This window comes from Artibeus jamaicensis, unplaced genomic scaffold (assembly GCF_021234435.1).
Source record: "Artibeus jamaicensis isolate MK-2021 breed Jamaican fruit bat unplaced genomic scaffold, CSHL_Jam_final contig_519, whole genome shotgun sequence".
In the NCBI taxonomy this organism is placed as follows: domain Eukaryota; kingdom Metazoa; phylum Chordata; class Mammalia; order Chiroptera; family Phyllostomidae; genus Artibeus; species Artibeus jamaicensis.
In genome coordinates, this window is record NW_026521871.1 from 10,985,493 (window position 1) to 10,999,736 (window position 14,244).

At 42.6% G+C, this 14,244-nt stretch overlaps 1 protein-coding gene across 1 annotated transcript in view; it reads right to left on the reverse strand.

Annotated features, from left to right (window-relative positions):
• The window catches only part of CACNA2D3 (calcium voltage-gated channel auxiliary subunit alpha2delta 3), an 864,587-nt gene that overhangs the window by 187,349 nt on the left and 662,994 nt on the right, over nt 1-14,244 (reverse strand). The window contains exons 19-24 of the mRNA XM_053669475.1: nt 10,244-10,315; nt 9,926-9,987; nt 8,472-8,539; nt 4,693-4,738; nt 4,439-4,536; nt 2,173-2,266 (exon numbers count right to left, since the gene is read on the reverse strand). Of these exons, the coding sequence (XP_053525450.1) occupies nt 2,173-2,266; nt 4,439-4,536; nt 4,693-4,738; nt 8,472-8,539; nt 9,926-9,987; nt 10,244-10,315 (440 nt within the window). The remainder of the gene's footprint in view (nt 1-2,172; nt 2,267-4,438; nt 4,537-4,692; nt 4,739-8,471; nt 8,540-9,925; nt 9,988-10,243; nt 10,316-14,244) is intronic.

Consider the following 14,244-nt stretch of genomic DNA (forward strand, 5'->3'; position numbering starts at 1 on the left):
CCCACAAATCAAAAGGTGACCATTTCAATTCCCAGTTGGGGCACATGCCTGAGTTGCAGGCCAAGTCCCCCATTGGGGGCATGTGAGAGGCAACCGATCGATGATTCTTCTACACATCAATGTTTCTCTCCCTCTCTTTCTCCCTCCCTTCCCCTTTCTCTAGAAATAAATTTTTAAAAATCTGTTAAAAATATGTCCAGCAAAGAACTTTGGCAAAGTCGAGTCCCAAACCTGCTCTATGTTATTTCCCAGACTAGGCAGTGGTACTAAGTTCTTCATGCTGGTAACCTGAGAATGACCCTTGAAAGTTCAGCCACTCTCCCCTCACATAGCAAACCCATCGTCAAGTCCTGGGGGTCTTAATTCTGCAGCATGCCCCAGGGGCATCTCTCCCCTCTGTTCCCACTACCACTATCTTGTCCAAGTGGCAGAACCCCAGAATTGCCACCATTATTTTTCTTACCCCATTACAATTCACTCTCCACACAGCAGTAGACGGATCTTTAAAAATAGAAATCTAATCATGTCCTTCTTAAAAACCTTAAAATGTCCTTATTAAAACCCTTCGGTGATTTTCCAATATTCTTTTTTTAAAATAATTTATTTATTTATCTTTAGAGGGGAAGGGAAAGAGAGAGGGAGAGGAACATCAATGTATGGTTGCCTCTCATGCATCCCCTGCTGGGAACTGACCTGCAACCCAGGCATGTGCCCTGACTGGGAATCGAACCGCGATACTCTGGTTCGCAGGCCCGTGCTCAATCCACTGAGCTACACCAGCCAGGGCCCAATACTCTTGAGTATAAAGTTCAAAATCTTTAACTTGATTCCCAAGGTCCTGACCTGCCTGTTCCCTGTGCAACCTCATCTCCCAACGTGTTCCAGTCTAACCTCTGTTGGCCTTCTTTAAATTCCTCGAATGTGTGAAATGCTCTCTTACCTCAGGGCCTTTGCATATACCATTCTAATTCCTTGAAATGCTCCCCAGCCCTTGAACTAGTTCCAGCTCAGAAAAGCCTTCCTTCTCTTCCATCTCCACTCTAGTTCTTGTTATAATCTGCATGCCTTTACTTACCTTAAACACAGTTATCAAAATTCTTAATAATATAACATACCATATGACACATGTACTACAATGGTAAAGACCATGTTTAATTGAGTTCCTTCATTTTACCAATACCTAGCCCCATCCATGGCATATAACAAACATGTAATCAATATTTGATGAATGGAAATGAGAGCAGGATGGACAGGACAGAAGAGAATATACAAAAGTAAAGATAAAAGAAGAAAATAAATTAATAAAGAGCAGAAAATAAATGAGAACTGGATATTGTATGATGTGAAGGTACCAGAAAAATGAATGATTTTCTTTTTTTATAAGATTTTATTCATTTATTTTTAGAGGGGAAGGGAAGGGAAGGGAAGGGAAGAGGGAGAGAAATATCAATGTATGGTTGCCTCTCGTGTGTCCCCCGCTGGGAACTGGCCTGCAACCCAGGCATGTGCCGACTGGGAATCGAACCAGGATCATCTGCTTCACAGGCCCACGCTCAATCCACTGAGCTACACCAGCCAGAGCTGATTTTGCTACTATTTTAAATCTTTAAGAGCTTACCTAAAATAGTAGTAAATATAATAATAATTAATTAATAGTACTAATAAGCTGCTGAAGCAGTTCTGACCTTTGTCTTTGACAATAACTACCTTGCTGGTCTCCAGCCCCCGGCATCCTCCACTTCGGAAGTGAAACCACAGGGTTTTATCCGACACTGTAATGAAACAGAGCTTTCTCCTCTCCATCCTACTCACAAGCTAACCTGGCCTGGATCCCAAGTTTCTCCATACTGTGAAGCAGAGGCAGCCATGGCAGGACAGGAAGCAAAATGCTCCTTCCGCCCCACCCCCAGGCCTATTCCAAGTGTCACCCTACCTCAGCATACCAAATTTCATGTAATGTTAAAACTCAAACAAATTATATGTCAAACCCAGTAGCTTGCCATCCAAGCCCCAGCCGCTAATCTGTTCTAGCTCTTGTGGTTTGGAGCTTTGGGGAAAATTAAAGAACTTTAACACCAGGCTCCTAAAACAGTTTAGTTCTTAAACTATAACCATATTTCGGACTGTTTGTGGGGAAATGGCCATGAAAGGGGGACACGTGCAACCACTTACTCAGATTTGTTGAGGGCAAGGCTGGTCCAATAGGCTTCAATGGGAGCACTCACCACGGCATCAAAAAGGACTTCCTGTATCAGTTCTTTGTCACCTGTTGGGGGCACAGACTTGAAAAGATGGCTTTGGCTGGGACCCAAAGCCAGGCATAAGAGGCATTCACTGGTCTCATTTTGCAGTATCTGCAGGCTAATTTCTCACACGGTGTGTTGCTTTCTACACTAACCTCCCATCAGTCGAAAATATGAAACAGTCTGCTGCCTGATACACCAGCAATCCAGGAGCCCTGCTAAGTGTTTGCATGAGACAATAGTAAGTGGAGCGTCTTGTATATCTCACACTTGTTTTCTGCTCTCTCTCCTCATCTAGTACTTTATGCCTTAGACCTCATGCCGGAGCTATGATCTGGAGACCAGAAGGCAACAGTTCTTGGGAAGTGTGCACTTCTCATCCCATTTCTGTCCTCTGTCAAAACCTGTGATTCTTCAGGGCCCTGATTTCAGTCCATTGTAAGAAGGGAAAGAGATATGATGACCTCATAATCCCTGGGACTCTTTATTTTATGATTTTCCCATTAATTCTTTTTCCTTTTGGAGTAGGAAATAAGTCTCTTTGCAAAGAACTCTTGGCAGAGCTCTGTGGAAGAGGCTAAAGCCCCCGGAGGATGTAACGAGTCTAGCAGAGGCACCCGAGAGCCTCCCTCACCCCCCAACAGGGGCAGCTAATCATCACACCTAGCAGGTCAGCCTCCCCTAGGCTGGGACCAAGAGCACGATGGGACTATGTTATAAAGGCAAAAAATGAAAATAATTCATCCCCCACACAAAATAAGATAAACTGAGAAATATAAGTAGTCATGCAGTGGAATAATATTATGTATAGTAATTTTAAAAAATGAATTAGAGCTAAATGATCAACACAATTATAAGTATAAGTGAAAACACAAATGATAGAATAATGTATATACTATTATACTATATAGTATATATAGTATACTACATATGTAAACTTTATTGAAAATACATTTTAATATGAAAAATGTTACATATTTTTAAGGATACCTATATACAGGATGGGGCAAAAGGAGGTTTATTATTGTGAGTACATGAAACATTTATTCTTATGTCACTATTTTTTATTGTTATAATTTTTTCCATATGAGCACTGTAAACCTACTTTTGCCCCACCCAGCACATAGTACCAGTATAAAACTTATGGAATGGGGAATAAATACAGGGGGGCAACAGGACAGGGCTAGAGTACCAAGGGGCTCCAACATGATCTGTAATGTTTCATTCTTTAAAAATGTGCATGAAGCAAGTATGGCAAAATGTCAAGCCTTGATAACACTGGATGGTAAATATAAATGGTTTTTAAATATAATTTCTATACTTCTAAAAATGCCAATAAAAAGTCAAAGTAAATTTTTAAAAATGGGCTCATATCATTACCATCTGATGTTTTCTCTACCAGAGCATATCCAAAAAAGTTCATCTGTTTCACAAAGATATGGTTTAGGGGCTGGATAACCTCTTACCTTTACAGGGGTGCTGTGGCTATTCTCTAAGATAACATATATAAAGAATATTTCACATCACTAAATAAGCGATATCTGTTAAGGGTAGGTAGGGGCAGGTGCCATGCTGATCTTTGGTCAGTCTCCCTCTGCCCAGTCTTTAGCTACTGCAGCTAATGTATACTAGTTCAAGGTCAGATCTTTCACTCAGTGAATCCCCCAGCCTTGCTGCTGCTCTCCCTGCTGCTCCCTGTGCATGAGTCACCTATCATTTCTGACTCATTGAACTCCATCAGAGGGCACTTGGTGTGAGGAGAGGGGTAGATCATACCCCATGTCATGGTGGTGATCCCACCTTGGAGAGAACCAGGAGACCTAGATTATGGCCTTGAATGAGACTAGTCCTATTCCTAGCCCTGGTTTAACACTTGTAAAGTAAGGGAGTTGGATGAACAGATATAACCAGTTCCTTCCCAGTTGTAATATTTTCATCTTACTCAGATATTTGCCTAAGTGATTTGATTGGGGGACAAATCCAGTGTAAAGGGTTAATATGGGATTGGGGATTCTGCACGACTTTCCATAACCCACATTTTTTCTCTTGTTCCTACAGGATGCAGGCATTTGGCTGGATTTAATGAGACTAATAGTTTCTGACAAAGCAAAGCTTCCATAGAAAACTGAGTTATGGTTTTGAGTTCACTTCCAACCACCACGTGTACCCACAACACACATTAGAAGCACACTTACATTGGAGCAGAGGTTCTTTGCCTTTGAGGTAGAGCTTAATAGCTTCTAACTGAGACAGGTGACGGTGCTCTGGGTGTAGGTCAGTGTTGCAGTAGGACCTAAGAACATGACATGGCACAGAACAAGAGCATATAAATATTTACAGCATCACTTTCCTTTGCCTTTGAACCAGGAGAACTGAGTGAGGGAGTATGACCACCTCAAAACAAACCGGGCAGCAAATACTAAAACTGATGAAGGACTTCGATTCTTACCATTCATCTGCCAGGGACACATCAGGGTGTTCTAAGTCATGCAGGCCTAGAGGTCAAGGAGAAGTGAATGAGTGAAGTGCCATCTGTGTCAGGGACTGACCCTCCTTATCCTCTCATGCACTTCAAATGTCCTTGGACAGGGCCATGGGGTGGTTAAGGGTAGACATCAACCTCAGAGATATCTGCCTAGGAAAAGGGACTCTAAACAAAGGAAACACCTCCTTTTTCAAGCAGAACTTTGCCCCCACTCCACTCACTGAGCCACCACTGTCCATGACTGTGTATCCCAGGAAAGCCCTAACGCCTTGCAGAGAAGTGATACATCAATGCGTCGTGGGAGAGAAGCTCAGCATAAGGGTGGAAACACTGCTCTTGGAGGCCCATGAAGCCTGAGCTGGGGACTGGACTAGGCCACTCACTCCTGTGTGACATGAGCATGTTACTTTACTTCTTCTAAATGTCGGTCTCTTCATGTGCAAAGCAGGAATAACAACAGTCTCTAACTGACGGGTGGTTGTGAGGGTGAAATTATATGTTGAATGATATGAAATCACCAATTTGGGAGTGTTTATAGAATGCTCTGGACTATCCCAATTATGTGGAATCACTCTCTTTCCTTGTGTCTTCATGTGACTTCATTTCAGTGGGTGATCAGCAGACATATAGTACTGAATGATGACCTCGGGGACTCCAATGATGCTTATAGCTTGTTTTAGGATGTCGAAGTTTCTCAAATGACCAACAGTGTCTTATTGCACACAGGATTTCAATTTTCTCCTCAAGTACAAATGCATAAAATATAGAAAAATACTAGATTTACCATCACATACTCCTGTTTGATTTTATAGGAAGTAAAGGATAAATTAGATAGAATATCATCATGTATTTCCAAGTGACTATATCCTGCCTCTAACACCTACTGGTTGAATGATCTTGGGAATGCCACTTCAGCTGTTTGGGTTATATCAGCCAGAAGACACAGTTAAAAATGCCTAACTCATAGACTCCATGAGAGGATTAAATGCGCTGGTGATTAGTCCCTAGGACAATCCGTCTATCCATCTGCCCTTCCCTCTTCCCTCCCTCCCTCCTTCCTTTACTGTCATATATTCACTGAGCAAAGTACTAGTCCAGGACCTGAGAGTGTAGTAGTGAAGAAAACAAAAATCACTTCCCTCATGGTATTTACTTTCTAGTGGCAGAAAAGAGATAAGTAAATAATTAAAATATATAGCTTATTGGTTAATCATGAGGACTATGAAGAAAAAGAGAATATAACAAGGGTAGGGAATGCCAAGAGATGTGAAGGGTTGAGAAAGAAATTTCTTATTTTAACTATGGAAATCAGAGAAGTCTTCACTGAGAGAAATACTTTAAAGTAAAATCCTGAAGGAGGTGAGGGGGAGAGCCATGTAGATAACAGGGGAGAGAGTGGTCATGGCAGAAGGAATTGTAGTGCAAAGGCCCTCAGGTGGAATCTGACCTTCTTGGAATATTGGGTTAATGATGTCAAGTCTGTCTATTTTTCTAGTTTTTATTCCCATCAACTTTGATCCACCAAACCCTCTCTAGATATATTTCATAGGTCCTATAGATGAGACCCTCAATGAAAGATCTTTTTGATTGTTTCCTCTCTGAGTTTCTAGGGCACAAAAGACATTTAATTGTTCCCTCATTCTCCGACCTCTTATTTTGATTCTCCTGACAAAATAACACCCAGTGATGATTGGTAGTGCTGACAATAATGCCATAAGCTCTCAATGATTGAACAACCACTGTGTATAACAGATATTAAAGATATAAAGTGTCACAGAGATTCACAAGAGGAGTGATTTCAGCAAGTAGAACTGCAGCCCATGACTTCAACCTCAGTAGTGACTCGTCACACCTGGAGCAAAGTCTACCTGTTCACCATCATTATAATATCTGGCTGGCATTTGCAAAGCATGTTGAAAATGCCTACATTCTGTGAGGCAGCATTCCCTATGGAAGATCCTATGGAACTATGGTTGTCTTTCTCAGGGTATTCCTTCCTTCTCCAAGAAGGGAACAAAACAATCATGTGTTGGCGGTCTCTGATGACAAGACCCTCTCCTAGTTAGCCTAAGGGGAAGTGGTTTTCTCAGGCTCAGTTACTCAGCAAAGTTGGCGGGACCTCTTATTCATAGAGGACCAACAAAGAGAGGAAGATCTAACCTCCTTTGTGTGGATAACCAGACACTCTCCCCCTTTCTGAGGGTTCAAACTAATTTCTTGCAATGTGGTTGTAGTTAGCTCTGAAATTCTCTCTTTGTGACCTCTCAGCTTAACAGCTGTAGAGCATACAGGGAGAAGGTAGTGACTAAAGAAATGATCCAAAAGACAATGCAAGACAACTTGCCAGCCCATGTATTGAGGGTTGACTAAGGAAATGGATATTTGAGAGGCAAATAATTGATCAATAATCTCTCCTTCTATTGTTCTGACCATAGGCTATTTCCTAAGCTTAACCTTAGATGGCTTAGACCTATATTTTCTGGTTTCACAGTCAGTAATATCCACAGAGCAACAAATGATGCATGGGGTCAGAAAATTCTAGAATTTACAATAATGATCTTGGAGTATTCTCATCCAGATGATCATCTTGCCCAAGTCACAGAGTTGCCTGTTTTCTCTTGCATGTCTCTGTGAAGAGGCCACACAGTTGATTACAATGGCAGTGGGCACTCTGCATTCTGCCCAGTGACCCCCTTCACTCCCCTTCCTATTCCTTAAGATCACACAAGTGCTTGGGAGACAAAAACCAACACCTGTAAAACAATGCACAGATAATCAGCGGTAAACTAGAAGACCATTTATGAAGACTGGCATCTTAGGGACAACCAATCTCACTCTTCATTCTCAGCTGCATCTGAGCCACAAGGTGGTCCGGCTTCTGGAAGTTCACTGTATTCATCTGTAACCAGCTCTGACCAATTATAACTTGACTTGTAACTGACCTTTCTGCTCTTGGCCATACTCCCCAGGGACACCCAGAAAGAGCACTGGTCTAGTCCATCTCCTTCTTTGTGGAGATGCAGAATTTAATAGCCAGGTTGGGCAAGGGATGTACTCTAGGCCACTTCAGGCATGAAGCCCTTCAGAAACCAGCCCCACCCCTCCCTGTGAGCTGCTGACACTAAGAAAGGAAACTTCTCTCAGCTGCTGGGTTTTTGGGAGAGTAAAGGGCAGTAATGGTTGTAATAACAACATTAAAGTATTAAAGAGCTATAACAACTGCTACATTTACTAGGAGTTTATAGTGCTTTACTAAGACAAGAGGATCTGGGAATCTCAAGGTACAACTTACTCCTTCTGACCCATGCAACTCATTTCAATGATCACAATTCCCTCTGGACCTGGGCTGCCAGGCAACACAAGTGAACTCTGTGGCTCAAGCCACAGTAGGAGACTAGGGTTTGCATGTTTTTGTTTTCATCCCCCCCCCTTGGTTTCAAGCTATACACTAATTTGTATTTTTCTTGGTATTGATTTTTAGGGATGAGAAGAATATAGTTAGAGGATGATTGGCCTTCACATCCTTGTGGGCTAGAACTCAATACAAAGAAGTGAAGTCATAAGAAAGGCTGCCACTACTTGGGGTTCCCACCATTCGTAATCAGTCTAGGAAAGCAAGGTAACATCAAGCGGACAATTAGCTGGGTCAAATGTCCAGGGATTGGCCAGAGTGTCGAACAAATGAACAAGTGCATCAGTTAACCCAATGGGAAAGGGTAAGACTGATCAAGTTGGCATCTTACCTTCTTCAACAGTTACATTCCCTCGGAAGAAATACTTCCCATGGCCTCTGGAGAGCGCCACACCTAAACTGTGCAGAGAAACAAAGCAGACCTTGAAATTCATGCCATCAACTAGAATAGATCTGTGGGCTAACTTTTTATTTTCCATTTGCACATTTCTATTTCATGTTCTGTAAACAATTTTTCCAGCAGTTCGAAACCCCACTGATTATAGTTGCTGTTGGTTTTTCTTAGGTTCAATCAGCTGCTTCAAAGTAATTTTTTTGATTGGAAGTGCCAGCAGCAATTGGCTGTTCTTGTGTTTATAAAGAGGTGTGGCAAACTGCTTAGTCCCCTAGAAAGACCCTTTCTTAGATGTCCTCAGTAGGGTCACTTGCCCTGCTCTTCACTACTGCCTTACGCACCCCTGCCCTAATTCAGCCAGAAATGGGTCTTTCTAGACTTTAGAGTTTGACACCAGGGAAAACTAACCCTTTCTCAGGGGCAAAAAGAAAAGCTTCTATGACCACTTGGGTATAGCCACATTATTGTTCTGTGATCTTCTTTGCTCAACTCTCTCTCCCTAGCCTAATGGAGTTTTCACACTCTTTGGCTTAATTTAAGCTTCTTTCCGTGTTTGTCTAAATTAAGAGAATGCATGAAAAACACAGTTTCTTCATCTGGCAAACCCACTTAGTGGTCATGTGTTCCCCCCATTGGTCTGTTTCCACATGCAACCTACCCATGATCCCTGGCTGTACATGACAACAATCTATGTTCAACTTTCAGATTAATCTACAGTCAGTAAATTCTTTCTCTCCTAAGCTTTGCAAGGCACCAGTTCAGGAACATGAAGCAGCCCCACTAAAATAACTTTTTACAAAAGGTGTTACAACACCAAGCTAACAATAGTGGGAGACGTTAGAATGCCACATACACATCTGTAAGCAGGCAATGAGGCAAAGCCATTTTTCAGGACTGTTACAAAGAGAAATACAGGATTCAAAGGTAGACAAGCACAAGAGGACAGTTTAGAGAAATTAAAATGGAAGAACAACATGTAGGGATGGGTATGCTACCTCTGAGTTTGAAAGATTATTATTTTTTTTGGTCATGGAAATAAAAGGTGAAATGAAACTCAACTCAGCAGCAAGTTAGATGGTTAAGGACCCTGGCAAATCTCTGAACTTGTCTCTCCACCCTTATTTGGAACCCCCAAAGCATTTTTGCTTAATAATGAGATGCAAAGCCAAGACAATTTTGAGTGAGTTCTCCTGCATGAGCCTGAACCATCTTCCCCCTTCTGGAAAATAGAAAGAAAAGCAGCCTGGGAAAAGCCCCTTCCTCACTCTTTCCAGCCTTTTGGCAGGGTGTTTGGTTATCTTCAGATGATGAGCTCTGAGAGTGTCAGCAGGTTTTGTACAAACACAACTGATGGGTCTGATGGAATGTCCATGTATTATGGTCAGCTCTACCTGAAAGGAGTACCCTTGATGTCTGTATAATAGTAGTCATTTGTCATCACCAAAACCCGTTTCTAGATTGAAAAACAAAAGTCGTAGAGAAAAGAAAACATGGTTAGTCTGCTAGGTGAAGTTTTCAGAAATAAATAAAAATAAATGGACACACTATGATCAGGTTAACAGTACTACATGAATTTTGTTTGAGATAAGTAAAGACAAGAGAAAAATGATCTCAGCGAAAGATATTTATTCCAGATAGAGCTTTCAAAGCTAATTTTTCACAGTGGTTTGTTTTAAATTAAGCTGCAAGAATGTTTGAGAAAAATGTACCCCTTTGTCCACTGTCTTCTTCACCTCCATGGAAAACTTCCCTGTCTTTCGATTCACCATGGCGTTTCTTAACTAAAATGATAAAAGAAAATGATGTTAGTACTTCCTTGGGTTACCAGGTCATCTGGACACCTTGCGACCTCCAGCTCGGGAGCACGTTGGTGGCTTTGTGAAAGCAGAGGCCGGACAGGCCCGGGCTGTTTCCTATCCAATCACGGGCATTTTCTCAGTGAGTTTGTGTACTGCACTCAGACCCCTAAAATGAGGCTTTTGAAGAATAAACATCCAATGGCTGTCGTACAAAGGGAGGGGGGCTAACTACAAAAGATACTTGGCTACCTATTTCAATTTGGGCTGCTCGACTAAACCTCAGGGCAACAATGACCAAAACGCCTGTGCAATGTTGACGAATCCTGAAAGTCAGGGAACGAACCCCCAGCACTAGGCAGACCACTCAATAAGCAAGAATGTCTCTGGGGATAAATTCCTTAAAAAAAAAAAAAGGCATTGGTTTGTCATGGAGAAACCATGTTCAAAGCTTAGTAAAGACATTTTCCTACACAGTTTTTTTTTTTTTTTTTAAAAAGGTCAACCATTTGGAAGACAGAGATTAGCTTTTCCTAGCATGAATCATCTCTTAATGTTCTCTGAGAAATCAAGGCCAATTAATGGCCTCGCTGACACTGACGAGCAGTGAACAGAGTGACCTCATATCTGATTTTCGGAGGTCCCATTTGGAACGGTGAGCCTGGTTCCCTCCCCCACCCCTGGCTGACCTCTTCTAATTACATGTGGACCTTCCGTGAGTTCAGAGAAGGACAGCAGACACAGTGATGAAAGATGTGCCGTCATGGGCACCAATGGGAAATGACAGGGAATGACAGGGTAGGCCATTTAATGGAACAGGAGCAGATGCTGACATGCTACAGCCTGTCAGGAAATGCTCTTTCCCAGCCCCGTGCCGTGTTTCTTTTGTTTGTTTGTTTGTTTGTTTGTGTTGATCGCTTTCCCTCTTTTCTTTCTTGAGAAGCTTGAATAAGATATGGGTGATAGAAAGTGGCAATGCTTGCAAGCAACCTAAAATTTGATTCAGGGCTGTCTAGATTTGGGTTCACATTTCCATCTTCTGTAAGAGAGAATGAAAGTCTAAATTTTATCTGGAGGCATGTATAAAATAAAACATATATTTGACTCTAGATATATTTTAACAACACATAATGGGAATTTCTGGAAATATTTTCCCATTTTAACTTTTGTGGTTTTGGATTGGGAGAGCTGGTCCTAATTAAGTCTACTTTCTAACTTTCAAGAACGGCTCGATTTATCTTCAACATAGTTTTCATTTTTCCCCTTTCTGGTGCCTGCCTAAAGCCATTTGGGACCTTCCCCTCTCACATTCCCCAGGCAGGCCAGAGATTAGGTAAGCCTCTCTACCCTCCGGGCCACCCCACCCCCAACTCCCAGTAGCACAGAACAATCAGTTTGTGGCCTGGGAGGATCCAAGGCCAGGGTCACTGAAGCTTTCTGGAGGTGAATGCCTAGACGATTAGTCTAGTCTTTCCCTTTTCTTCCATAATAATGAAAATAGGTTACTTATTGGACACCTACTTGTGAGGCAGGATAGTACTGTAGTTAAGAAATACCCCCTGGAGCCAGAGGTTTATGGTCCTGGACAGATCACTCACCCCCTCTGTGCCTCAGTTTCCTTTTCTGCAAAATTGAATTAATGAGAGCAACCACCTCACAGATATGTGGAGGGTACCACAGCAGTTAATACTGATAGGAGTGCCCGGTACAAGCACTCAATGAATGTTGGCCACCCTCCACGGTCACAGCCACTGCAGCAGCATCTTCATTACCATCCTCCTCACTGGCCTTTACTGCCAGACCCTCTCAATAGCTTACTGATTCAGGATTCAGACTTCAGTTTGATGGACACAAATGCACATGCTGCAAAACAATGTTTCTCAAACATCTTTGACTGTGAGCAACATAAGACATACAGCTTCTCTGATGCTGCCTTGATGTTTCCTATTTTTACAGGTTTCAGTGCTTTTAATTGCTGCCCATGAACAACTAAATGAATTTGTGACTCTCCCCTAATTCCTCAGGTTGCAAACCTGCTTGTCACCATGTCTGGGTGGGCACAGTCTGCAAAAGAGGCAGCCCAAGGCAAAGAGAAGTAATCAGGATATCAAGGCTCAAGTGTCAAGTTCTACCATGACACATACCACTGTCTTGTGACCTCTCTGTGGATCAGTTTCTTCACCCTTCATTCATTCTGTCAAAAGTGTTCATGAGTGAGGACGCCCAGACCCCAAGGATCCTGCCAGGTACTATATAGACTGTGTTCATCAAATTCTTATGAGGCTTGGACAATACTGGTAGATACTGAGCTCTTACTGTGTGCCAGGCACAGGGATTAAAGTTCTCAAATTAATCTCTTAAGGTATCATTATTATCCCCATTATATAGGTGGGGACACTGAGGCACAAAGTTGAGACAGTTTCCCAAGGTCCCACAGGCTTTCAGCCCCCCAAAACCCACACTGTTCCTTCTGCTTTTCAAATCAGGACAGACAGCATTTGGACAAATTGAAAGTATCAATATAAAAATGGTGCAGTATCAATATAAAAATAATTTATTGCTATTTCTGGGTATTTTTAATCAAAGAAAGTTTTTTTAATATTGTCTGTGCAGTAGTATGAGGTTGTAATGTCCCATTAGACTCTCCCACAAGCTCAAAGTCCTATGGTCTGCTGCAGACAGGAAGGTGGTTTTCTGTCCTCACTGCCAGAGTGCAGAAGGGGGTTTGGTGCTTTTTCCATAGACTGTCCAGTGGCAATACAACCCTGTGAGGCCAAAGCAGTTTAGAAATGCTGCTTTTCCATCTGAGGTGACGGAGGCTTGAGAAGGGAGAACTTGCCCCAAGGGCTATGGTGAGTCAGTGGTACCACCAGGCCCAATGTTTAGGTTCCAAGGTGGTACCCAGAGCAGAGGCAAGAGAGGGGGAGAACAATGCTGTCAGTCCCAACTAGGGCAGGAAGGGTGTGCTCAGCTGTCCTGCTCAGAGCTCTTGGAATATCCCTGCATAGACACCGAATGGTATGGACAACTGGAGCAATGAAAATGGCCTGCTGGAGGAAAATCTCCAAATGAGTTTGGGCGTGCTCATGTTAGTATATTGTGCAGCCATCAAAAAATCATACATGCAGATGTTCAACTTAACACTTAGTCAAAGACAGGTGAATTAAATTACCAGTGATATACCTTTATTTTCCCCTATCAGATATCACATATTTCCAAGTGTGTTCATGCAGTGAACATTAAAGCAGTTTTCTCCACAGTGTGGTTGATAAAATAATGGACAAACCTCTTGAGGCTGAAAATAATCTGGTGACTGTGATCAGGGTCCCTGGACTCCAGGACCACTCCCCACTGCCACTCACCCAGCCCTAGGCCCTACCTTATCTAGGTCAGATACACTTCCCCACATCTCAGTGAGTCTGTCTCTCTTTTCTGCACTCTGAAGCTTAAACAGCTTCACTGACTACTCAGAGCACCCACTTTACTAATGACTGTGACAGCTGGTGGCCTCGCTTCCAGTTCCAGTGTGAGCCTACGGCTCTTCTCTCAGGTCAGAGTTCATTAAGGAAGCTCTCCCCAGAAAGTCATTGATCACCTTAGGTTTTGTATATAATTATATAAAGATAGCTCATTCTCCTAATGGTGGTTCATTATCCACATCAGAACCTCCCCAGTGCACAGATGCATGTGCTTCTGGGCCCTAATAACATGCAACCCTGGCCAAGAGAGACAGTGGGTGTGTTAGTCCCAAACCAGCCTCCAACCAGAATATGAAATCAGCTCTGGCTTGTGTGGCTCAGTGAATTGAGTACCAGCCTACGAATCAAAGGTTGTTGGTTTGATTTCCAGTCAGGGCACATGCCTGGGTTGCAGATTGGGTCCCCAGTTGGGGGCGTGCGAGAGGCAACCACACA